Source organism: Grampus griseus (genome assembly GCF_964374135.1).
Source record: "Grampus griseus genome assembly, chromosome: 14".
Lineage (NCBI taxonomy): Eukaryota > Metazoa > Chordata > Mammalia > Artiodactyla > Delphinidae > Grampus > Grampus griseus.
In genome coordinates this window covers 16,397,675-16,420,773 of record NC_139008.1, presented here as the reverse complement: position 1 = coordinate 16,420,773, position 23,099 = coordinate 16,397,675, and the positions used below count along the sequence as shown (strand labels likewise).

The 23,099-nt window shown below is 44.5% G+C and overlaps 1 protein-coding gene across 1 annotated transcript; it reads right to left on the bottom strand.

Annotated features, from left to right (window-relative positions):
• On the bottom strand, positions 1-22,645 carry LOC309832860 (eukaryotic translation initiation factor 3 subunit C). Its single transcript, XM_082670864.1, has 21 exons — positions 22,588-22,645; positions 22,312-22,451; positions 20,846-20,911; positions 20,550-20,739; positions 20,034-20,159; positions 19,791-19,845; positions 19,551-19,660; positions 19,026-19,153; positions 10,794-10,953; positions 10,555-10,658; positions 9,952-10,093; positions 9,637-9,762; positions 9,411-9,504; positions 8,387-8,577; positions 7,923-8,147; positions 2,383-2,746; positions 862-1,021; positions 705-770; positions 531-618; positions 270-432; positions 1-170 (listed from the first exon to the last, which is right to left on the bottom strand). The coding sequence occupies exons 2-21, from the start codon at positions 22,410-22,412 to the stop codon at positions 88-90; spliced, it is 2,742 nt and encodes a 913-aa protein (XP_082526990.1). The 5' UTR covers positions 22,413-22,451; positions 22,588-22,645; the 3' UTR covers positions 1-87.
• Positions 22,646-23,099: the final 454 nt, after the last annotated feature.

Genomic DNA, 23,099 nt, shown 5'->3' with positions numbered 1-23,099 from the left:
GCAACTCTAAATAGACCTTTAATGACTGGGGTGTGGCTGGACCTAAACGCTGAATGGTTTAGGGCACTGGGGACTGAAGTCAAGCAATCAGTAGGCCGGCTGAGACTGCTGCTGGCGGTAGCCACCCCGGCGCATGTAGCCCTCATTTTTGCGGTAGCCATCCTTCTGGTCTGCAGGAGAGAGATGGGGAGGGGCGGGGGGTGAATGCCAAGGGAGAGGCAGTAAGGGGGCCAGGACCCTGGGAGCGCAGAGGGGATGGAAGCACTCACCTCGGAAGTAGCCACCATAGGTACCCTGCTTGTGGTCAAACACCCGCTCATTGTTTTCCACCAGGCTGCCCAGCTTCTCAGCGAGCTGCAGTGCCAGGTTCTGCTGGGCAGTGGGCTCAGTGCGGTGCATCACCACTGTCTGTGTCGGCTGGTCCAGGGAGGCCTGACAGAAGTGAGGCCGAGGAAGGGACAGATCAGTCTCCTGTACTCCAATCTCTCCATGACTCCACCTGCCCATGTGCCCATGTTGATGGCCCTTACCATCAACTCCTCGTTAATGATCATCTTGCTGATGATGGAGTGCACAGTGGGCAGGTCCAGTTCAAACATGTCAGACAGTGTCTCCATGCTGGGGACAAAGGCCAAGAGCAGGGAGCAATTAGGACCCTCGACCACAAAGCTGGGGCTCCTGTGCCTCCTCAGGGCCCATCCTACCTGATGGAGTCATAGACACTGCTGTAGGTGAAGAGGTAGGTCCGCAGTGACTCTTCCTGGATCTTCCTGTGGGGAGAAGGGAGAAAAGGGGCAGATCTTCAGTGAAGGAGACCAAGTCTTTTCTTCCCCACCCACTAGGGTCTTGTTCTCTGCTCACCTAACCAGCATGCTTCGGACTTTGTCAGCCTCCGGGAAAAGGTCCCACACTTTGCCATTCATCTTCTCGTTGATGATAAAACTGTGGCAGGTCTTCCAGTCACCCATCTTCATGGCCTTGGAGGCAGCGACCACGTGTTCCCTCATTGACTCGGGGGGACCTGAAAGGTTGGGAATGAGGGAGGGCCTAGGGAAACTTGGGATGAGGGCTCCTTCCCCAACAAGCACTATTTAAGGAGGAACCCAGGCTAGGAGAGCAAACAACTGGACTGAGACTCTCCCAGCTCTCCATTAAGTAGCCATGTGACTGTATAAGTCACTTAATATCAAAATAACTGTATTTACATTTAGACTTAGTCTATGATGTGCCTCAGGGGATTGGTGAACTCCTTGAAAATGCTGACAAATTGCTGTGTGTACTCTTACGCACATTCTCCTAGGAAAGGGTCCACAGCTTTTATCAGATTCTTACAAGGTTCACTGACCTAAAAAAAATGTCTAACATCCACTGCAGGCAGTAGTAGAGAGGCGGGGAATGTGAACCAAGAAGCCCTAAGAGATGCTGGACATACAGATTTTCACTGGCAATTTTCCAATTAAAACAAAACAAAGTAAAGCATCACTACATAGCCCAAACATAATTTGCCTGAAGTGCGCCTGCACTTAATATGACCATACACACAACCAGTAGAGGACAAATCTGTAGAGGGACGTGGCTGTGGACAGTAAGCTTGGCTCAGTTGCCAAGTCCTTCCATGCACCAGCCTTACAGGAAGGGTGCAATTCAAATTCCTTTCCCAGTGAAATCACAACTCACTCAACCTCTGGAATGAATGATCAGATCTCTAAAAGTGCTCAAAGAAGCCAATGTTAGATTCTTGAATGCCAAGGGTCCAGTTAGTTAGCTAAAAAATAATATGGATGAAAGGGAAAAAGAGAAAAAGGTCAGAGAGACACATACCAGCTGTGTTATCCCTGGGTAAAGTCACTTAACTTTTGTGCCTCAGTTTCTTAATCAGGAAAAAGGGGGTCATAATAGTATCTTCATAGGGTTATGACTAATGAAGAATAAATGAATTATTATTATTTATAAAACACTTCGGGCCAGGCAGAAAAAAGTACTATGTAAGTTTATCCTAAATTAAAAATATCGTTGGAATCAGGTCATGGAGACTTTTAACTTAGTGACTGAGGCGGCTGGACTTTATTCTACAGGCAATGAAGAACTTCTGAAGGTGCTGGGGGTGTATAACATCATACACTTGGTAGAAAGATACTACTGACAAAAAAAGACTGAAGGGGAAAATGACAGAAAGCAGGGAGCTTAATTTGTAAGCTAAGACAACGTGTCCTATGGTAAGAGACCATGGAGACTACTTAGTAAAAATGATGCTTTTAGGCCATACACGGAGATGCCATTAAGTCAAATGGAATCATCTTGTGGGAAAGTTTACTCCCTTTATCTTCTCTTAATCCTTTGATTACAAGCAAAGTCTGCTGCACTACAGAGCCGCACACTCACCCAGCAAGGGCTGCCGCTCGCCCACCCGCAGCTGGTGATGGAACTGCTTGCTGATCATGCGTCGGCGGGCGTCACTCTCATGGGCGGCCATGTAGGGGATCTCCAGGAGCATGGCCGACACCAGGTAAACACACTCCAGCAGCTCCAGATTTATGTGCAGGTGGAAGGGCACCTGCCGGCGCCGCTCCACCTTCTCCTGCTCCTGGTTGCGCTCTTGCAGGCTGCGCAGCAGCAGGCCCTGGCCCAGAAGCTCCTTGGCCCGGCCGCTTGACTGGATGTCCAGCAGGGCGTTGTGAGCATCCTTGGTCAGGCCTTGGCGGAAGGCACAGATGCCCAGCTGCACCATGGTGCGGTTGTACAGGATCTAAGAGCGAAGGGCAATGAACTCAGAGGTGATAGCCACAAGGCAAGTCTTTCACAGGGTTAGGACAGAGAACAAAATAGACCAGTTCCTCCCCTTCCATGGAGCTTACACTCTAGGGACAGGGGTGTGGAGGACAAAATAAGCATAATATGCAGGTGGTGAACCAAGCTAAGGAGAAAAATAAAGTAGACGAGGGAGTTAAGAAGGGAGTCTGAGCGGTGGCAGAAGTGGTGGGAACTCGCAATTTTATGTAGGATAACTAGGGAAGGGCTCATTTTGAAGGGGATGTTTAAAACATAAAGACCTGGGCTTCCCTGGTGGCGCAGTGGTTAAGAATCCGCCTGCCAATGCAGGGGACACGGGTTCGATCCCTGGTCCGGGGAGATCCCACATGCCGTGGGGCAACTAAGCCTGTGCACCACAACTACTGAGCCTGTACTCTAGACCCCGCGGGCCACAACTACTGAAGCCCATGGGCTTAGAGCCTGAGCTCTGCAACAAGAGAAGCCACTGCAGTGAGAAGCCCACGCACCACAACGAAAACCCAATGCAGCCAAAAATAAATAAATTGAATTTTTTAAAAAATTAATAAAGACCTAACAGAAAAAGAAAGAGCAAGTCATGCAGATCTCTGCAAGAAGAACAATATTCTAGGAAAAATGAAAAGTAAGTGCAAAGGCCCTATGCCAGATGTATTCAAGGACAAGGAATGCACTATGGCTAGAGCTGGTAAAAGATGTGATCAGAAACTGGAGGCTGGGCAAGCACAGGGCGTTGTAAACCATGTTAAAGATTTTAAGATGGGCTTCCCTGGTGGCGCAGTGGTTGAGAGTCCGCCTGCCGATGCAGGGGACACGGGTTCGTGCCCTGGTCCGGGAAGATCCCACATGCTGCGGAGCGGCAAGGCCCGTGAGCCATGGCCACTGAGCCTGCGCTCCGCAACAGGAGAGGCCACAACAGTGAGAGGCCCGCGTACCGCAAAAAAAAAAAAAAAAAAAAAGATTTAAAGATGGGAAACCACAGGAAGCTTTTGAGCAAATAAGTGACATAATTTGACTTTATTAACAGGGTTATTCTGGCTGCTGCATTAAGAAAAGCCTGAAGGGGCTTCCCTGGTGGCACAGTGGTTAAGAATCCACCTGCCAATGCAGAGGACATGGGTTTGATCCCTGGTCCGGAAAGATCCCACATGCCGTGGAGCAACTAAGCCCACGCGCCGCAACTACTAAAGCCTGTGCGCCCTAGAGCCCGTGCTCCGTAACAAAGAGAGGCCACTGCAATGAGAAGCCTGCGCACTGCAATGAAGAGCAGCCCCCACTCGCCGCAACTAGAGAAAGCCCGAGTGCAGCAATGGAGACCCAATGCAGCCAAAAATAAATTAAAAAAGTAAAAGGAATAAACATTAAAAAAAAAAGAAAAAGAAAGAACAGCCTGAAGGGATATAAGGGCAGAAGCAGAGAGAGAGAGAGAGACAGGGAACATGATGGTGGCTTAGACCAGAGGGTGGCGGTGGAAGTGATAATAAGTGGTCAGATAGGGATTTTCAACACAAATGGGTGGGGAATCAATGTGAGAGAAAAACAAGAATCAAAGATGAATTCAAGGCTTCTGGGCCTAGGCAACTGAAAAGATGGACTTGTCAATAATTAAGATAGGGAAGATTGTAGGTAGTACCGATTTTCGTGGGGGGGAAAGACCAAGTCTTTACTGACAACAAAAATATAGAGGTCAATACCGGTCATGAACTTAGATACAAAGAGCCTTAAAAAAATACCAGCAAGCAAAATCCAGCAATACATAAAAGATAATATACCATGACCAAGTAGGATATATCACAGGAATGAAAGCCTGATATAAAAATCTAAAATCACGGTTATTCACGATATAAACAGAATAATGGAGAAATAACTGTGCATTATTTCAATAGATGCAGAAAAAGATTTTGACAAAATTCAACACCTATTAAGGACAAAAATTCCCAGCCAACTAGGATCAGAAGAGAACTCCATCAATCTGAGAAAGTCTATCTACAAAAATACTATCTATAAAAATAGGTAACATTCTTAATGGTGAAATGTTCACTGCTTCCCTGCTGATACTGGGAAGGAGGCAAGATGTCTGCTCTCACTTCTATTCAGCACTAAGTATTAGAGATTTGAGTCATTACAATATGGCAAAAAACAAAAAAGAAAGAAAAGTTTCAGAGACCCAATACAGCTGTCCCTCAGTACCCATGGGGGATTGGTTCCTGGACCCTCCATGGATACCAACATCTGCAGATGCTCAAGTCTCTTACATGAAATGGAATAGTATTTGAATATAACTTACGGTACGTCCTCCCATGTAATTTAAATCATCTGTAGATTACTTGTAACACCTAATACAATGTAAGTGCTATGTAAATAGTTACCAAACAAGGCAAATTTTGGTTTTTTGGGGGAACTTTCTGGAATCCCTCCCCCTCCCCCCAAATATCTTCAATCTGCACTTGGTTGAATCCGCAAATACACAGGACAGAAGGCCAGACTAAAACTGAATTTAGCAAAATGGCAGGATCCAAGGCCAATGTAAGAAAATTAACTCTATTTTTAGATACTAGTAGTTAACAATTTAAAAATGAAATTAACAGGAGTTCCCTGGTGGTCTAGTGGTTAGGATTCAGTGCTTTCTGTGCCGTGGCCCAGGTTCAACCCTTGGTTGAGGAATTGAGATTCCACCAGCCATGTGGACAAAATAAAAAATTAAATTAAAAAATTGCATTTACGATAGCATCAAAAATCGTATAATTCTCAGGAATAATTTTTTAAAAGATGTATATTACCTCTGCAGAGAGAAACTGAAGAAATTAAACGAAGAATAACACATAAGATCAACAGGTTCAAAGTTGTTAAGGTGTCAGTTCTCCCAAAACTGATTTACAGATTCAATATAATCCCAGCAGGCATTTTTGCACAAACTGACAAGCTGATTTTGAAATTTATGTGGAAATGCAAATGTCACAGAACATTCCAACTATTCTTAAAAAACAACAAAGTTGGAGGAGTCATACTACCTGACTTCAAGACTTACCCTAGGGACTTCCCTGTGGCGCAGTGGTTAAGAATCCGCCTGCCAATGCAAGAGACATGGGTTCGAGCCCTGGTCCGGGAAGATCCTACATGCCGTGGAGCAACTAAGCCCATACGCTACAACTACTGAGCCTGCGCTCTAGAGCCTGCAAGCCACAACTACTGAGCCCGAGTACCACAAGTACTGAAGCCTGTGTGCTTAGAGCCCACGCTCCGCAACAAGAGAAGCCACTGCAATGAGAAACCCACGCACCGCAACGAAGAGCAGCCCCTGCTTGCCGCAACTAGAGAAAGCCTGGGCGAAGCAACGAAGACCCAACGCAGCCATAAATAAATAAATTAATTAATTAAAAAAAAAGACTTAACCCTAAAGGCACAGCTATCGAGACAGTGTGGAACTGGCGTAAGGAAGGACAAAAAGATGAATGAATGGAATAGAATAGAGAGCCCAGAAATACATTTATAGGGTCATGTGGTTGGTTTTTCATGTGGTTTTCCACAAAGGCACCAAAGCAATATAATGGGGAAAGAACGTCTCTGACCCTGACTTCACACCATATGCAGAAAACATAGACCTAAATGTGAAAGCTAAAACCACAAGAACTTCCAAAAACTAAAAATACAAAAAGAATATCTTTATGAATTGCAAGTAGGAAAAAGTTTCTTTAGATAGGACCCAGAAAATAACCAAAAGAGATAAAACTGATATATTAGAATATACATCAAAACACATGGTTAAGAAAATGAATAGGCAAACCACACACTGGAAAAAAATTGTAAAGCTTTTATCTGACAAAGGACTGGTATCCAGGATATATAAAGATTTCCTACAACTCAATAATAAAAAGATGAATAATCCAATCTTTAAAAAAGGGGGGGGGGCAAAAGTTGACCAGACATCTCACAAAAGAAGATATATAAAGGGCCAATAAACATTTAAAAAGTAGTCAATTTCAATAGTTATCAGGGAAATACAAACTAACCCCACATTGAGATACCATTAGACAACAACCATGATGGCCAAAATTAAGAAGACCAACAACACTAAATATTGACAAAGTAGAAGTGAAAAATGGTACAACCATTTCTGAGTTTCTTTTTTTTTTTTATAAATTTATTTACTTTTGGCTGCCTTGGGTCTTCACTGATGCGCACAAGCTTTCTCTAGTTGCAGCGAGCTGGGGCTACTCTTTGTTGAGCAGAGTACTCAGTACTGAGCGGGGGTTCAGTAGCTGTGGCTTGCAAGCTCTAGATCTAGAGCACAGGCTCAGTAGTTGTGGGCTAGTTGCTCTGCGGCATGTGGGATCTTCCCGGACCAGGGCTTGAACCCGTGTCCCCTGCACTGGCAGGCAGATTCTTAACCACTGAACAACCAGGGAAGTCCCATTTTTGAGCTTCTTATAAAACTGGACATACACCTACACTATGATGCAGCAATTCCACTCTTAAGTATTTACCCGAGAGAAACCATACATCCACACAAACTTATACATAAATCACAAGAGCTTCATTTATAATACCCCAAACTGGTTGATCAGGTATCAAGAGAAATATCAAGAACCTGTGATAAATTCATACAATGGAATAAAAAATAGGTGTGCTATTCAAAAAGCACCACCAGACAAGCTTACCACATGTTTTACACATAAATACCTCACAATTGTTCTAAACACACATTTATAGGAGCTATACCTAGACACAATTATAATACTCCTACATGAAAATGTCCTCACAATGCTGCCACACACAAAATTTTATGTTTCACACATCACACTGTATTTGGGTCCTTGTCCTTCTCAGTTTAACTGCTTAAACGCTTTTTCATCTTTTTAAGTAAGATGATCTCCTAATGTTTGTTCCAAACCAGACACACAGTAGTTATAACAAATGTTAGTTGAACCCAAATCCTATCCCAGAGAACTCTATGTTAACATGTAGGAGAATCAAAGAATGCTCGCACTCGGGAAGGACCAAGTGTCTCCCTGTATCTGCATTAGCCAGACACGTGGCTAATCTGCCTGAGCCACTTTGCCTGAACAGAGTGGACAGGGGGCCTGGCCTGGTCTTCCCTTTGCCACCAGGGCCACAGCGCCTCCTTCCCATCCTACCTGTACTGGCGGGTCCGCGTGCTGAATGTTGTCTTGTAGGTGGCTCATGAGCATGAGGTCACGGGCCTGGTACCAGCGGGAGTGCAGAGCATGATGATAGATATGGCAGAGGATGGCGCATGTGCGGATTCGGTCTGTGCGGTCCTTGGCATAGATGTACTTGCACAGTCTCTCCATTAGCACAGCTGAGTCCTCGCCCTCATTTTCAGCCTGGTCTTGCTCCGACTGGAGGGGTAGGGGGTAGGGGGAGATATTGTTGGAGGAGGAAATATGTCAAGGACAATGGTTGTAAATGGCTCAGCCTTCAGCAACCAAAGACGAGGCGCCATCCAGCCTCTTCCTAGTCCCTCTGCTCCACCACAGACAGTCCCCAGGGAATAGAAGATCTGCCCTGAAGTCCTGAAAGACATGCAGAACCAGTGGACACACCCCTCTCCCCTCTGACATGGTGGCCAAGCACTTACCTTTGAGGAGCCCTCAGGGGGGGTAAGCTGCCGCTGATGGGCCTTGTAATCAAACTTGTAGTAGGTGTGGAGGATGCGCCTCAAGTAGATGCGACAGATCTCATCAGTGGTGCCCTTCTCCTCCAGGTAGCGCTGCACACGCTCAATGATGGTGCACACCTGTGCCTCGTCCTTCAGGTGCTCCACGTACTCTGGCAGGGAGAGCACCCACCCTCAGCTTAGCCAGGCACCCAGGCTTTCCCAATCATATGTCCCTCATCAATCCAATTACCTCTGCATGTGTTTTCTGTACCCATCAGAAAAGTCTAACCCACTGTGCCCTAAAAATACCATCCTCTCCTGGGACATGTCAAGCTCACTCTCCACTGCTGTCAGGCACTCTCTTCTGCTAATTCCTCCCAATTAACTCCTCCTCCTCCTTCTCATTCGGCTCTCACCTCAAATGTGCCCTACCTACAGATGCTTCTTCAACCATTACCTAAAGCAGCCACCACTCCAGACATCCTGTCACACGTCCCGATCTGAATTTCTAATTCACACTTTACATTATCTACAACTGACTCACTCATTTTTTTGTAGAGCTGCCTTGCTTCAGCACCGAAATGTAACCTCCATGAGCATGAAGGCCCCAAGCTGTCTTGTTCATCAATATACCTTTGACTTGGTGGACACATGTGGACACTCACATTTTACTGTGTAAATGTCCTGCATTTCCCCATTCTAATGCTTAAGGCGTGCAAGCTAAACAAGCCAAGTGGACAGAGATCATTATACCCCAACAGTTCTCAAAGTAGCAGACAGCACCATCACTTAGGAACATGTTAGAAATGCAAAGTGTGAGATCTCACCCAGACCTATTGAATCAGAAGCTACGGGAGTGGGGTCCAGTATCTTAAAGAGGCCCTGTGGTATGAATGCTGGGGTGAGGAAGGGCTGGCTTTCCGAACATTCTCACTTAGTATAATCCTTCATTTTAATCCCTGCACTTTTCATCTCACTGATGCCCATGCTTGCTCGGGCTCACCTTGGGAGTGAGGATCAGTGTTTTGCATTATCTTGGTAAATTCTTCATCCATTCGTTCCACCAGAGTTAGGATACAGCCACGGACACGCAGCGGCTGAACAGAAGGCAAAGGAGGAAATAAATTAGCCCAGATTCCAGTCCTAGACTTCAACCCTTCTGTCTCCAACAAGGCTTCCCAAAGCAGACAACACACACTTCCAAATAGCCTGCCAAATCCCCTCTTTACCTGGTCAGCGTTTTGCAGGTTCTCACTCTCTTCCAGAATGTTCTCTCCAACAAAGATGTTGGGGTTTGCAAACAGGATATCCATCAGCTCATTGATGCAGTCCAGACACTTCTGCCACATCTCAGGCTGCCAAGAGATCAGACAGCAGTCAGAGGTGTGAAGGTGGAACAAGGAGATGCCTCCCAAGAGCCCTAAACCAGGAATCCACGGGCCTTCAACCACCAAGACTGCTCCAACAGTCCTTGAGTCTTGAGTCACTAGCCACCTTCCCATGACCCACCAGCTCCGCCGTGGGATGCTCGTTATTGTTCTCACCTTCATGTATGTGGCCAGGTTGGGGTTGTAGTCATAAAGAGAGGCGATGATATTGAACTTGATCTTGACGATGACACCCTCTCCCAGGTTGTTTTCAGAAGCAATCTGAACCAGCAGCTGTAGCAGCTCAATCTGGGCTGCACTGGAGGGGTATAGAATTGGGTGAGGCACAGGAAACAAATAAAAAAGTCTTATCCTGTCATACAGCACACCCTCTTCAGACAAGAAAGGCAGCCTCATTCTCAATACCCACCCCTAGCCTCACCACCTGTATACTTGCTTCTCTCTCATAAATTCCAAACAGAAATAGCAATAATGCTAACAATCTAACATCCTCTTTAGTCACTGAATAACTAAAGAAGAGTATTATTCCCATTTTACAGATGGGAAAACAGCCCCCAAAGGTTAAGTGATTGATCTAAGGTCAAACAGAATGTAAACAGCAAAAAATAGACTGGTGTAGTCCAAGTACATCATTCCTTCTACCGTAGCCACACACAGATCTTCCCAAAATACCACTTTCCCTACCAACCTCCACCCCGTGTCTTAAGAGAAAATGAGCTTTCACCCTGTAATGACACAGCCCAGGCCCACGAATCTTACCGATCAGTTCCCTTCTTGCCTCGTGCCTGTAGGATCTCATTCAGTTTCTTGATGACAACAGCGTGGGTGATCTCAGTTCCCTTGGCAAACATTTTTGGCTTCTCCTAGGAACACACAAGTTATATGCAGGCCGACAGAAACCTATTCTTGCCTTAATTGTTCTCCCGAATTCGACCAGGAGGGTACCTGCATGCTCTCCCAAACTGTTTCCCAATTCCTTTTCGTTCTAAAATCCTCACCTTAACCAGGGGCACTCCACCCCGGACCCTTTCCCACTCTCCGCCTTCATTGTCTTCCTCCTCCTCATCCAGGCGCTTGGATTTCCTATCGTGCTTCTTCTTGGCTTTGTCCTCCCGTTTCTTCTCAGCTGCCTTCTTGTCTTCCTCTGTGGTGGGGGCCCTGCCAAGAGACACAGGAGAAGATGAAGGATCAGCCCCCTCTCCACCTTGAGGATTCTTCCCCCAACAAAATTCCTCTTTTTCTATTCCTGGGTCCAAGTTACACTCTACAAGAATGACCTATGGATAACTGTAACCATAACCAAAGCAAGGACCACTAAGCATTTGAATCTGCCAGACCACTTACCAAAGTCTGTTACCATATTACACTAAGCAACTCATATGAAGGAAAGAGTATGGCCTAGTTTAATAAGACGGGGGTGCTAACCAGGCCGCTACAGACACAGAAATCAGCCTGTCATGTTGCTCCACAACTAAGCTCTAAGGTTTTCCAAAGAATCCATAAGCAACACAGTTGTCCTTTGGTACTAGTTGCTCTGTCCAGACTAATCTTTTTTTTTAATAAATAAATCTATTTATTTATTTATTTAGTTAGTTAGTTAGGGCTGCGTTGGGTCTTTGTTGTTGTGCATGGGTCCTCTCTAGCTGCGGCTAGTGGGGGCTACTCTTTGTTGCAGTGCGCCATCTTCTCACTGCGGTGGCTTCTCTTGTTGAGGAGCACGGGCTCTAGGCGTTGTGGCTCCAGGCTCTAGAGCGCAGGCTCAGTAGTTGTGGTGCACACGCTTAGTTGCTCCACGGCATGTGGGATCTTCCTGGACCAGGGTTTGAACCCGTGTCCCTGCATTGGCAGGGAGATTCTTGACCACTGTACCACCAGGGAAGTCCCCAGACTAATCTTTTTATCACCAACTGATTTATCAGTTTAAAATCAGTGCTTAGAAAAAAAAAAAAGCAAAAAAATTTTTGCGGTTCCCAGACTGGCTGCTTTTCCCTGCCTTTCTTTCCCCTCTTATGACAATTATTAATATAAATTCTGAATTAAAAAAAACTGTTCAATACAACGAAATGTCCCCAACAAAAAAGAAGAAGATCACTGGCTACCTCAAAGTGGACTTAAGCTATTTGATGTCTGAAACCATTTCCAGACTTTAATATTTATATAATGAAATATAAACCAAATGACAGGGAAAAATTATTTCAAACTTTATAAAGATACTGAGGAAAAAGTCTCTCCAGAAAGACTTGAACAAACATTCAAGTTATCTATAATTAAAACATCATTTAAACGTTTATAAATAAATTTCATTTTAACTGCTTAAAAGGTTTGAATATGCTTTAGTAATAGTTTACAAATTTGCCAGTTGGATTAAAACTTGCCCTTGCCAAAAGATTTATGCCATAATTTTTTTTGGGGGGGCGGCCATGCCACGTGTCTTGTGGGATACTTGTGGGATCTCAGTTCTCCAACCAGGAATGGAACCCGGGCGATGGCAGTGCCGAATCCCAACCACTAGATCACCAGGGAACTCCCTATGCCATAACTCAATAGAAGCTTAATGGTTTTTCCTCCTGTACTAATGCAATATTCTGTAATGATAAAAACTCATTTCATAGGTAAAATCCTTTGCAAATACGTGAAGTATGTTCATTAAGCTGAAACTGCTTGGTCTGCATCATCCAGCCCCAAAGCTCTGAGATCACAGGACTTCATGCTATTTAAAAATCAATGCTGTCTAAACTTCAAAAGAACTTAATTATCCTTGGCCTGAAGTTTTACTCGAAGCCCTCAGGATATTGTGATTCACACCTCAAAAACACAAACTCTCACCCTATGAAATTCTAACTGAAAGACCTAAAACTTGACTTGATCTCTCCCCTATGACAGATTATACCTTGGTATATTCACATCTTGTTAGAATCGATCAGAAAACTGACATTTATGCTCTCAGCTAGAGGGACATCACCAAATACACCTCCACCTTTACACAGCTAAGAAGCTGAAGACATTAAGAGACACCAATAGAAGTTAGTCCTAAAACTACACTGAAGAGGACCATTCCACACGCTCTTAACCACAACTATGATCTAGAGGCCCTAGACATACACTCTTCCTTAGGATCCTAACAACTTGGAGATCCAGTCCCACCAGAGATCTATCCTGAGGTTCACTTTTAAAAAGGACTCCAGAAGCCAGGTAGCTCTTAGAAGCAGATAGCATCTCGGAGAGATTCCACAGGGCAACCATATCAGATGTAGACAACGTCCTCCAAAACCCTTCAGATTAGGATTCATAATTGAGACAACAAACGTTTTCTGTGTATTCCTCCTCTTTTAACTTCTTCTGTATTAGTTCATCATTATCCAAGTTTCACAGTAAAAATCTTGGTTGCTCACTATTGGGAGAGGTCATTGACAGGATGTGACCATGGGTTGACCCAAGAACTGGACCCAGGGTACTGGAGGCTCCTTACTCCCTCCTCTGTCCTTGGAATGTACGTTCTGCTCACGGTTCCCACCTTAGGAGCCTTGAGAGGCTTAGGATGCAGCCTTGAGAGCAATGTGTTGAGACCATCTGATCTGAATATGTGACTGAGCTCTATTATAGCCTCTACATAAACTCTTAAGATTCTGGAAGACAGGTGCAGAGATCTACTCATCTTCAGGCCGCCAAAGATAAACCCTGTATTTAAGTTCCCTTGCTTATTACACCTGCCACCTACCAATCTGGAGTGGTCTGCCTCTTTCTTCCGTCTTTCCTTGTCCTCTGTGCATGGGGATAGTTTCAGATTTTACCAGGGAGCTCCCACGGTTGCAAACCAATATCCACATTTGATTAAGACTCCAACATGGTAACTTATGAGAAGGGGTCCAAGATACTAGATTTCATCAGTTTGTACTTAAGAATTCCTACCCCAACTACAAATTCAGAAACACGAATATGTGATCTGTAATTTACCTCTAGTATGGTCCAAAATAACAAATAATTTAAACATTTTAGCCCCAAACTAACAAATTCCTTAGCTAAGAATTAACCTTAAATAGGGAATTCCCTGACAGTCCAGTGGTTAGGACTCTAAGCTTTCACTGCCGAGGGCACAGGTTTAATCCCTGACCAGGGAACAAAGATTCCATAAGCCACGTGGCTCAGCTAAAAATTAAAAAAAGAATCAACCCTAAATAAAACTGATCTCAAATACTGGTCAGTCAAGGCTAATAAATAAAGATGTGCAATAAATAACATCTTATTGAACCTGGATGAATACTTTGGAAAAAACAAATCAATTAAGAAAAAAGCCACTTGATTAAAAGTTCACTAAAGTGATTCTTAAAGACATTCTCCTAGATAGGCTTAGCCTGATTAGAAAATTAAATAAAGGTCCTAAATGTTTCTTACTGTATCTGTGACTATCCTCATATTTTCTGCCCAAACCCACTATCTAATATCCAGGTGCTTAAATGTTGCTAGACAACCTTATTATCCCACATCAAAGAAATTGAAGCTCTTGAGATTAAATGTGTTCCGTTACGTGCTTGTTTTGACCAAAAGATGAAAGCTGAGAAATTCTGACGAGAGGAAGGGTATAGACTGGTTTAATATGGAGATGCTGAAAAAGGATGCTGGCAGACATTATAGGGACAGCCTGTCATGTTTCTAGATAATCCATTAACAACTGAAACTAACCTTGGCTAGCTTAGATAGCTAATGAGTTTACACACACAAAAATGTGCAAACAAAATTCAACGTTCCCACCACTGCCTGTGGTTTTTCCCTCTCTCTTTATTCCTTTCTCTTATCAAATTCTTTTTTGTCTTGGTTGGAAATCGATCTTAAAAGTTGGTCTACCTTGTTATACAAGTACAATAGTGTCTCTGAATTATTCTTTGACACTACAAAGCCACAAACGCTTAATGTCAATAAGGCCTTTGAGGATCCCATGGTTAACCCAACCTCTGACACTTGACATTTTAACTAAATCTAATTTTAGATTATCAAGGGTAATCTCTATAGTAAAAATAATAAAGATAGGATTAATCTTAAAATAATTATTCTGAAAACCAAATCTCTCCCAACCAAATTATATACTGTATGAATCCATTTCTATAAAACTCTAAAAACTGCCAACTTATCTAGTGATAGAAAGCAAATCAGCAGTTGACCACAGAAAGGGCAAAGAGAAGTGGGGCAGGAGAGAAGGTTTACAAAGGGGCATAAAGCAATTTTTAGGAGTGATGGATTTTATTTACTCTGATTGTAGTGATGGTTTCATGAGTATAAACATGTAACTTATCAAATTGCTAACTTTAAGTATGTGCGGTGGGCTTCCCTGGTGGCGCACTGGTTAAGAACCCACCTACCAATGCAAAGGATACGGGTTTGAGCCCTTGTCTGGGAAGATCCCATGTGCCGCGGAACAACTGAGCCCGTGGGCCACAACTACTGAGCCTGCACTCTAGAGCCCGCGAGCCACAACTACTGAGCCCACGTGCCACAACTACTGAAGCCCATATGCCTAGAGCCCATGCTCTGAAACTAGAGACACCAACACGGAAAATTGGAATTGACAATATATACAGCAATATGTATAAAATAGATAACTAATAAGAACCTGTTGTATAAAAAAAAAAATTAAATTAAAAAAAAAGAGAAGGCACCACAATGAGAGCCCATGCACTGCAACGAACAGCCCCCGCTTGCTGCTACTAGAGACAGCCCATGCGCAGCAACGAAGACCCAATGCAAAAATAAATAAATAAATTTATGTTAAAAAAAGGAAGTTAAAAATAGGAAGAGGATAAATAGAAAGCACATTAATAAGAGAGCAAGAACAAGACAAAATACATTTATAATCACAATAAATGTAAATTAACCTGCATAGATTAAAAAGCAGAGATCAAGTTTTGGAGACAGTGGTGGTGGTTGCACAACCGAGTGAATGCACTCAATGACACTGAATTGGACACTTAAAAAATGATTAACAGTAAATTTTATGAGTGGCACAATTGAAAACAGAAAAAAAACAGCAATGATCATAAGATGAAAAAGAAAAAAAACCGAGCTGGGTTTGTAAGAGACATCCCTAAACATACACCATGGTAAAGTACAAAATAAAAGGACAGGAGAAGATATACAGTTGACCCATGATCGACGTGGGATACGACATGGGGATGGGGCAATCCCCGTCAAAAATCCGCATGTGACTCTACAGTTGGTCCTCTGCATCTGAAGATTCAACCAACCATGGACCGTGTGGTACTACAGCATGCATTTACTGAAAAACGTCTGCGTATAAGTGGACCTGTGCAGTTCAAACCAATGCTGTTCCAGGGTCAACTGTATGTGTGTTCTCAAAGATGCCCTATAATCAAGCAGAGGAAGCCCCCTTCTATTCCTACTTCGCTGAGTGGTTTTTTTTTTTGTTTTTTTTTTTTTGCGGTACGCGGGCCTCTCACTGTTGTGGCCTCTCCCACTGCGGAGCACAGGCTCCGGACGTGCAGGCTCAGCGGCCATGGCTCACAGGCCCAGCCACTCCATGGCATGTGGGATCTTCCTGGACTGGGGCACAAACCCGTGTCCCCTGCATCGGCAGGTGGACTCTCAACCACTGCGCCACCGGGGAAGCCCTGCTGGACTGGTTTTTGCTGAGGATTTTTGAATCTAAATTCATAAAAGATATTGGTCTGTTGTTTTCTTTTCTCATGATGTCCTAAGTTTAACCTTAGTCCCCACTTGTTCCCTCAGATAGGAGCCTTTGTGCAATGCACATGTGCAGTGTACACTACACACACTGGTCCAAATAATGGAGACTTCAATACACAATTATTGAAAAGACAAAAACACAAAGAAGATATAAAAGATATGAACCAATAATAAGGTTGATAGTTCTATAGGATGTCAGTAGGCTTAAAATATGAGTTTCACAGTAAAGCAAATTTAAGAAATAGCTAATGAAACAAAGTTAAACAGATCTATTTTGCTTAACTGATACATGGTTGTAAACTCTCCAAGAAGGGAATATGATACTGTGGCGTAATAAGAAATAATTCTGTGGTCTTTGTCCTCAGTTCCTGACACAGAGCTCCTAAATCCCTTGGAATTTCCTGAGCAATAGGAGCATCTTTCATTCTAATGAGGCCTTCACAGGCCTCTAGAAAGCTTTCAGGATGGGGGCTGGTTGCCAGAAAGACCAAAGCATGATTAGAGGGCTGGAACTGATAGCTCCACCCTCTGACCACCGGGGAGGATAAGAGGGACTGGAAATGGAGCCCATCATCAACAGCCAACGATTTAACCAATCATGGCTATGTAATGAAGCCTCCATAAAAATCCTTAAATGATAATTTGGAGAGCTTCCTGGTTGATGAACCACTGAAGTGCTAGGAGGATGGTGAACTCAGAGAGTACACTGAAGCTCCATGCCCCTTCTCCCATACCCTGCCCTATGCATCTCTTCCATTTGGCGGTTCCTGAGTTGTATCCTTTATAATACGCTGGTAATAGTAAGTAAAGAGCTTTCCTGAGTTCTGTGGGTCAATCTAGCAAATTATCGAATCTGAGGAGGGGACTGTAGTAACTCTCTGAATTTAGAGCCGGTTGGTCAGAAGTACGGGAGCCACACTTGGAACTTACAACTGGCCTCTAAGGTGGTGGCAGTCTCATGGGGTCTATGCTAACTTTGGGTAGTGTCAGAACTGACTTAGTGTTGAACACCCAGTTGGTGTCCAGAGAATTGGAGAACTAGCTGGTATGAGAAAAAAACACATATGGTGTCAGAAGTGTTGTGAATAAAAAGACATCAGATACACAATACTCCCCCTGCATTTGACCAGTGTTCCCTGGAGCACACAAAGAAAAATGCTTCTCAATAAAATGGCTGTGTCTGACCCCTCTAGTGTGAGGGAACTCACTAACTCCTGAAGCTGCATAACCCCAACTTTTGAAAGCAGGAAAGCAACCCTTAGAGCATCAGTATTTCTGCCAGTTATCACTGAGCTTGATACTCGACTTCTGTAGAACACAAAGGGATAGGTGTCACCTTGACTTCAAAGGAGGAAACTAGGACCTAAGAAGGCTAAGTAACTCACCCAAGTTGACAGATACTGAAGTAGTAAGGGTTGTGACCAGAATCCAAATCAGAATCCTCCCCCATACCATGACGATACTAGTAAAGTTCAGGAAGGCTTGCTGCAGTCTATATGCTGTATGCTAAGTTCTCAGGAAGAGTGAGAAGAGAAGCTACTGTCACTGAGGGCACACCACATGCCAGTCCCAGGCTGAGCCAGGCGTATCACCTCCCTATATTTTTGCAGGTATCCTTGAGACAGGGTCAAGTACCACTCCATTTTACAAAAGATAAAACTGAAGACTGGAAAGGTTAAGGAGCTTATCCAATATCACACAGCTAATCAGCACCAAAGAGAGATAAACACTCAGTCCACATGCAGCAAGTAATGTCATGGTTAAATATTTGGACACTGGAAACTTCAAATCTCATCTGCAGGACACATTAGCTTTATCTTAGCCAATTAACATACTTGACTCTGAGATCCCTGTTGGCCTGTACAACCTAAAAGGACTCCATTGGGGGAGGAGCAATGTAGGAGTAGGGGATTAAGAGGTACAAACCACTAGGAATAAAATGAGCTACAAGGATATACTGTACAACACCAGGAACTAATGGAGTATAACTTTTAAAAATTATGGATCACTAGGGACTTCCCTGGTGGTCCAGTGGTTAAGAATACACCTTCCGATGCAGGGGACGTGGGTTCAACCCCTGGTCGGGGAACTAAGATCCCACGTGCTGTGGGGCAACTAAGCCCGCGTGCCGCAACTACTGAGCCCGCAAGCCACAACTAGAGAGAAGCCCATGCCTCAATGAAGAGCCTCTGCGCCGCAACAAAAGATCCCGCATGCTGCAGAGAAGATCCCACATGCCACAACTAAGACCCAACACAGCCAAATAAATAATATAAAAAATAAGTTTAAAAAGTTATGGATCACTATACTGTACACCCCTAATTTACATAGCATTATAAAGCAACTATACTTCAATAAAAAAACTTTTTAATGTAAAAATAAATAAAAATAAAAGACAAATAAAAATTAAAACTGAAATAGGAAAAATAAATAAATAAATAAATAAAAGAACTCCACAGGAGCAACAACTTTCAAGATGATTAAAAGCTTCCTACCCCTCCCACTGTAGCCCGAAGTACCATTACTTTTCTTACTTTTTAAGGAATCTCGACGCCAGCACTGTCTGTTTCCCTTCCTCCTCCTCTGAATCTGAATCAGAAGATGTGGAACCTGTGTCCCAATCTTCATCATCTTCTGAATCTTCTGAGTCCTCATCTTCATCCTTAGAGAAAAAAAAGATGATCAGAAGAAACAAGATGGGAAGACTGACTCGTGTCTCTGCTCTCCCTGCTGACACGTTTCAGAGACTCTCCGGAGCAGCAGAAGAGTGGTTGAATCAGGATCTTAAGAGCTGGACTGGACCACCAAGACCCAAAGAGAAGTGCTAACTTGCTCCAGGGACACACAGCTCCCCTGGGGCAGAGCTGGGCCCAGAATCTAGTTCTCCAGATTCCAAGTCACTCAGTGCTCTAATCGAAGAGGAAATCTGTCCCCAGACCAGACTCTGCTAAATCCCACCCCTCCCAACCCTAAGGCTCTGTGAGTCTTTTCTTCTCCCCAGAGACCCAAGAATGGTCCACAGCAGACAAACCACCCCTCAGTGTAACCCTGGCTCTTACCTCCATCTTTTTGAGGAACTTCCGACTCTCGCTAGAAGGAGCTTCTGATTTCTTCTTTAGGAAAGTGGAAGCACTGACTCCTTCATCATCCTCATCCTCATCTGAAGAGCCTGGTGGGAAAGGGGAGAGAAAAAAAGAGTTAGAATAGTGAAGAGATGAATGGCAACCAAGAAAAAAGCCAAGGAAACCCTTAATTTTAGAGCTCCTAACCATTTGCAATTAAGGGTTTTCCTCACTCACCTTCTGAATCCTCCTCATTCTTCTCAGCATCTTCATCTGCAGACTGCTCAGGGTTCTTGACAGAAGGAAGTGAGAGAATAATTAAGGATGCCTGCCAACTACCCCATCCCACCTCCTCCACCCCACAGAGCTTTCTCATGATTCCTTCTCCAGTCACACACCTCCCATTTGCAAATACTTTTTTGTCTCAGTCGTGGGGTCACTGCCCCCAAAGTTCAGAAAGTCTCCCTCTAGCACCCTCACCTGCTTGTAATTTGTAATATGGGACTCAAAATCTCGGTTGTATTTTCGGATCTTCTGGCGCAGGGTGCTCAGGGCCTTGGCATTATTCTTGTTCATCTTCTTCTTCCCTTCCTTATCTTCCCATAGCTGAAGGAAAGAATAGGGAAAAAAGGAGAACAGGGATCTGAGATTAAGTAGTACTCCCTAAACTTCAGGCTTCACAACTTTTGGGTCTTGCTATCTACAAACAACTATACTACTTAAAAACTATACCTCTTATTGTTTACCAATGCTTTATTTATGTATCAAAAGTACAAAACCACAAATAAGAGGTAATATAAAAATATATACAATTAAAATTCTTAACATAAAAAAGTCCCTCTCCTTATGTTTATAAGAACGTATTTCTTATGTTCTGGGAAATACTGAATATCTGGCAAACAACTCAGAGGAGACATGATCCCTGGGTGTGGGTCAGGAGAAAGCTCCAGGCCCACAATCCCCTTCTAGATCCCCCTGCACCCACAGGAATCACACCTCATTAAGATAGTCCTCCAGGTCAGCCAGGATTCGGATATAGAACCGGGGGACACCTTCCTTGTCCACAATGCTCTTAGCCTTCCCATATGCTTTTCCTAGGAGCTCAAACTCTTCCAGGCACTTGGTGACATCCCGAATCTTCATGGCATTACGGATGGTCCGGATAAGGTTGGTCAGTTCCTCAAACCTGGTTTGAGACCCCAATACCACATTGCACATGCCCACCATCACCAACCAGAAAACCCACCACTGCTCCAGAAACTCCCCATCACCCCGCCTCCCCAAGGCCTCACCTCTTATCCTTGGCGCTTCTGACAACTCTCTTGGTATCTTCTTCATCCTCACTCAGCAACAATGGCCTATTTAGAAGGAACAGAGACCATTAACCTCTGTTCCTAGCTCCAGTCTTTCCAAATGATGTCTCTTTTTCTTCTCCGATGGGGCAGGTAGCCCATTCCTACCACACTCATCTTGTTTTATTCTTCCTCTTCACGGCCTCATCATATAGAACTCAATCTTTTAAGCTTACTTCAAGTAAAGCCTTTTATCAAATGTTGTAACACATTAAAAAAATGACAGTCTCCAGCCTCTCAAACATAAACAAACGAAAGTGCTTATTTACTGTGTCAAAAAATTAATTATGTGAAGACACAAGTCACTAAGAATTACTAAAAGAAGTTGAGATAAGAGGTACTTTACCTAGAATGAATGGAAAAGGTGGTACTTGAACTAGGTCCTAGAAAGCAGTATTTCCCAGAGTGTGACAGGCCGAGGGCAAGGAAAGAGTCTTAACGGCTTTGACACCTCCATTACTAGATATTTTTACTTAATAATTAAAAACCAGACCACAGACAGCATTCAGCTGGCAACAATATCTCTTTTCTTTCCATCTTATTAGCTTTTCCAATTATTTCCTACTTTATAGCAAGTGATGTTGATTTTCCACTTGTAACACAGATATGATATCATATTCATGTGGGTATACACAGATTCTATTTTTCACTTTTAAAAATGAGTTTTAGGGCTTCCCTGGTGGCGCAGTGGTTGAGAGTCCGCCTGCCGATGCAGGGGACACGGGTTCGTGCCCCGGTCCGGGAAGATCCCACATGCTGCGGAGCGGCTAGGCCCGTGAGCCATGGCCGCTGAGCCTGCGCGTCCGGAGCCTGTGCTCCGCAACGGGATAGGCCACAACAGTGAGAGGCCCGCGTACCGCAAACAAACAAAAAAAGAGTTTTATGCTGAAACAAGACTTTGAAGTGGTATGTATATATATTCTTAAGTACAGGTATGTGACAGAAATAATGAAGGTGGCATGTGTATGACAGAAGTTTGAGAAACATTACAACGTTCCAAAGGGAGAAAAGAATTTTAATTTGCAGAGATGGGTGAAGAGTATTTAAATGGAGATAAACAACAGGAAAATACTAATAGATGTTTAAGAACCTCAGAGCCAGATCAAGGAACTCCCAGGTATCAAGCGAGTATTGGGGGTTTCTTGCTGATACAACACACCCAGCCAGTGGGAAACCTTTTCTCTGTGACTCTATCCTTTGCCTGGCGGGTGGATTCCCACAATTCACAGCACCCTTAGCGTTACGGTTGTCCCTCCAACACTGCTCCGGTCCCTTAAACTCTCAACATCCTTAGAACCCGCTCTCACCGCCCCCATTTCCATTCCCCTCCCATATACGCGGCCTTCCACAGCCTGCCGAACCCCTCACCCCACCGAGTCGTCCCCATGGCCCAGGCCCTCACTCACTGTTTGCCGTAGTTACCCCCGACAGGTTTGGTGACGAGCTCCTCCCCGGACAGGGACGACTCGGACTCGCTGTCCGAACCGGTGGTAAAAAACCGCGACATGGCGACGGCGCGGAGCGGCTGCCGCGGGCGCGTCCAGACCTACGGTAAAGCCCGAAAGTCACGGGCCACGAGAAGGGACCCGGGCCGCCACCTCCTGACCCCCATCCTCACAGTCTCCGCACGTATCCCAACCCGGGTCCCCCCCTCCGAAGCAAAAGGCCAAAGAAGTACTTACCACCCGACCTCCGGAATCACACCGCTTAGCCGAAACAGCGGAAATGCGGTGAGGAGAAGGCGGGACTTTTGCGTCACTTCCGGGAGAATCACACCGCTTAGCCGAAGCAGCGGAAACGCGGCGAGGAGAAGGCGGGATCTTTGCGTCACTTCTGGGAGACGCCGACGAACTGTACCGTGCGACTACAACTCCCAGTAGCCCTCGCGCCTCGCAGGGGGCAGGGTCAGGCCTGCAGTAAACTTGGCAGGGAGGAGGCGGTCTCGTGATTCGTGGATGCGACTGCGCTTTGCCCTCGGGTGTTATTGCTCACAGCCAGCCAACCAACCACACACCTCACCTGTGCAATCAGAATTTCAGGGCCAGGAGTTTACTTTCTTAAAGCGCCCACGCGATGCTGATGAGCTGCAAGGTTTTGGAGCCAGGCTTAGAGCAAACTTCGGATCGGACTTTGTATTCGAATCCCAGCTCCATCACTTACTAGTGTGTGAACCTAGTCAGATTTCCTAACCTCT